At 41.0% G+C, this 3,752-nt stretch overlaps 1 protein-coding gene across 2 annotated transcripts in view; it reads left to right on the forward strand.

Annotated features, from left to right (window-relative positions):
- LOC102368375 (lysine--tRNA ligase-like) overlaps positions 1-3,752 on the forward strand; it is a 58,268-nt gene that overhangs the window by 50,904 nt on the left and 3,612 nt on the right. For both annotated transcript variants that reach the window (XM_025209698.1, XM_006028303.3), the window contains exons 11-12: positions 2,407-2,492; positions 3,337-3,463. In XM_025209698.1, coding sequence (XP_025065483.1) covers positions 2,407-2,492; positions 3,337-3,463 — 213 coding nt within the window. The remainder of the gene's footprint in view (positions 1-2,406; positions 2,493-3,336; positions 3,464-3,752) is intronic.

A 3,752-nucleotide genomic window follows, 5' to 3' on the forward strand; every position in this document is an offset into this window, starting at 1 on the left:
AGCATTTCTGTGCTGCAACAAAGAAATGCACCCTGCAAAGAAAGCTTCCAATTGGCGGGAAATTCTCCCTTGCACCGGGGTTCTCTTTTGCAGCAGAAAACTCCACCGTGCAAAGAAGCTATAATTTAGCGGGAAAAATTTAGTAGTGCCGAAGCACACAAAAACAAAAATCACACCCTTTGGGTTGTGACACCAGGTAGAGCGCACACCAATTGCAGATGCTTCCCCAGCCTGACAAAGGGCATTTGTACCTAGAGGCTTGCAAAGAAGAATTTTTCCAACTATTTGAGTTGGTCTAATAAAAGATATCAGATTTACCCAAATAACCTTGTCTGCCTACTGTCTATCTTCAACATTGAGAAACGTAAAGTGCTCCACCTCAGGATGAGCAACTCCCAACACACCTATAGGCTTGGTGGCACCAAACTGACTAGCACCATGAATGAAAGGGACCTGGGGGTAATAGTAGACCACAGCATGAATATGAGCTGGTAGTCCGACGTTGTAGTCAGTAGGGTAAATAATACTTTGACATGCATCAAATAATGCATCTCCAGTAAGACCAAGGAGGTGATTCTTCCACTCTACTCAGCACCGGTAAGACCAGTGGTGCATCCAGTTCTGGTCACCACACTTTAACAAGGATGGGGACAAGCTTGAGAGAGTCCAAAGAAGGGCAACCCATATGATAAGACTCTTAAAAGGCAAGCCATATGAGGAAACGCTGAGGGATCTGGGTCTCTTCAGCCTGAGGAAAAGAAGGCTGAGAGGGGACCTGGTAGCAGCTTAACACTACGCTAGAGGAGTACATCAGGGGCTTGGTGAGCATCTGTTCACCAGGGCACCAGAGGGGAAAACCAGGAGTAATGGCCACAAACTCCTGGAAGATTGATTTAGGCTCAATATTAGAAAAAGCTTCTTCACAGTCAGGGTATATAGACTGAAATAAAGCTCCCTCCAGAGGTGGTGCAATCACCTGCCATGAAAATCTTCAAGAGGAGACTAGACAGTCACTTTGGTGGGGTCACCTGACCCCCAGTTATCTTTCCTGCTTGGTGCAGAGGGCTGGACCCAATGATCTTCTGAGGTCCTTTCTGACCTTACAATCTATAAATCTATGAATCTTAGGTTGGACAGTATTCTTGGCTGCCTACAGATGTGTGCATTGCAGCTATTATACCATATTCCATATAGTATACTCATGGCTCACTATAGGGATCAGGCTGGGATTTTTAAAGTTTCCAGAAAATCTCAGCCTACCTGTATGAATACATTGTACATTTCTTTTTCTATTTTTTACTCCTACTTGCTCAGCTTTCTTATTAGTGAATCTCTTCTGGCTTTCACTTAGAGGGTGCATCTACACGAGATGCATTACCACACAGCAGATTAATTCGCTGCACAGTAAAATGTCACCCTCTCCACATGCGCGGCAATTAGGGTGCAGTAGACTAATTTACTGTGTAGCTAGATAGTCCTGTCAGATACAAGTGGTACCTGGCAGTGCAGTAAATTACTGTGCTTGAATGCCTGTATAGAGGGGGATGTCAGAATTAGTTTACTCTGACTCAAATTGAGCTGGAGTATATTCAGTTGCACTAATTGCACATATAGACACTGAAAGTAGCCAATACTTTTTCTCCATTTATACCCTCTTAGACTGTATTACCACTTTTGAAAGCAGTCAAATTACCTTTGTTATTTGAGACTGTCCCTCTTGGGCTTCAAAGTCTCATAGGCTCCTAACTTTACTACTGCTTTAATGTATTCTTAGTGCTTATTTTGATAGCTCTTCCTCTTATGTTTTTTGTCATTTTCTTATTTCAATTAGCCCCCCAAGATGGGGATAGGTAGTGACCTACTGAATTCACGGCGCAAGTGGGCTGCACAGCAACTCCTTTAATTTTGCAGGTTCCCCTCTGCACCATCCTCTCCCCCTCATTGCTGATTCATTGAGGACCCCCTGTGGCCCTGCTGCTTGCTGCTGACAGGCCAGGAGGCAAAAATGGTGCCATATTTAAAACCATGGTTTTTTCCTCCCTGTCAATCAGGAGCGAGTGGCAGGGCCCCTCTGCCAATCAGCCGGGGCCAGGGGATGCACGGGGTAACCTACAAGATTAAAGGAGTTGCCATGCAGCCCATTTCCACTGTGAATTTGGTAGGTCCTTAGGCATAGGACTTAAAAGGTTCAACCTAATGTGCCTCCAAAATGGTTTAGGGCATACTAACATCTTTGAAAGCTAAGTGTGCAGGATCAACTTGGTCCCAAGAAAATGGGAATAGTCCCACAATTATTTGGTTGGATTTCAACTCTGCTGGTACCATTTGGGAAAATGGAATATTGGTGTGAACAAAGTGAAATGAAAATAAATAGTAAAACAAGTCACTCCCTCTTTCTCTCCCCAGTTGGTTGGTGAGTTTATTGAAGTTTCCTGCATCAACCCCACATTCATTTGTGACCACCCCCAGATCATGAGCCCACTGGCTAAATGGTATGTAACTGAAATAGTGTTGGGTCTTTACTTGTCTTAACCATGTATTCAGCTTATTTCAGTGTTCAGAAAAGGTACTTGTGTGCATTGACAGTTTTCAATGAAAAGTCTGACTTCTGTTCTTATAAACCTTTATATTGTGGTCTGCTGTTTTTATTAAGGAGCTTTTTTGGTATTATGAGTTTCAGCAGAATGAATTCCCTCAAAGGTATATTTACTTCATGGAGGTATACTTAGTCATAGTTACCACAAATAGACATAGTGGACCCAGCTTTTTGTGAGTGCTGTTTAGGTCATTCACATGTCAGAATACTTTGATTGCTCCCATCAATCAGCTATGGAGGTATCTAATTTACATTTTACTAACACTTACTTGATCCATAAGGCTAGTGAAGGCTAAGTTGCAATGTGATTTTAAATGTTCCCAATCACAATTTATTTCCAGGATCTCGGAGAAACAACCCTGGCAAATGAAACTGTTTCATCATCCAAGGGGAAAAGTTTTTTTTCCTCTTGCAATAGTCTAGCCTAATGTATTTTAATCTAGGAAAATGTACTTTAATCTCTGTGAAATTATCACTGTTATTATTCTTAGCAGTGAGATTTTTTTCCCCACAATTCTAGTAAGAAGAATGTGGTAGTTTTACATCAGAAAATAATGGAGATGTGATATAATTAAATGGCTTTTTTATAAATTAGAGGAAAGAACTTCTAAAATGAAGCCTAAGCCTTGAACTGTATGTATAAGTTGAATCCTTCACTGGAATTCCTTGATTCCAAAAAGTAGTGGGATACTGAATTGTTAAAGTGTACCTGATGATTATTTCTGTTTCTTGCTAACTAGGCACCGTTCAGTGAAAGGACTGAGTGAACGTTTTGAACTCTTTGTCCTGAAAAAGGAGATCTGTAATGCATACACTGAGCTCAATGATCCAATGAGGCAGAGAGAGCTCTTTAAAGAGCAGTCTAAGGTAAAGCCACTACAAAATCACAACAGTATTTATTCAAACATTATGTTAAACATCAGTGAGTGTAAATGATCACTTAAAAAAATTAATAGCTACAAAGCAATATTTTGTTGAGCCACATGCTGATAGCTCAGTGTTCTCTGCACTGAACTGAAATACCAAATGGAGTAATCTCCTTTGCTTAGCTTAGATAAAATCCTCACTTTAAATGTGTTCGCCTGCTTTATGTTGAGTTTGGTTAAAACAGTGCTTCAAAAACTGATTCTATTCTGTCCATATATAGAGGGACAGA

The sequence above is a fragment of the Alligator sinensis genome, unplaced genomic scaffold (genome assembly GCF_000455745.1).
Source record: "Alligator sinensis unplaced genomic scaffold, ASM45574v1 scaffold129_1, whole genome shotgun sequence".
NCBI classification, from domain to species: Eukaryota; Metazoa; Chordata; order Crocodylia; family Alligatoridae; genus Alligator; species Alligator sinensis.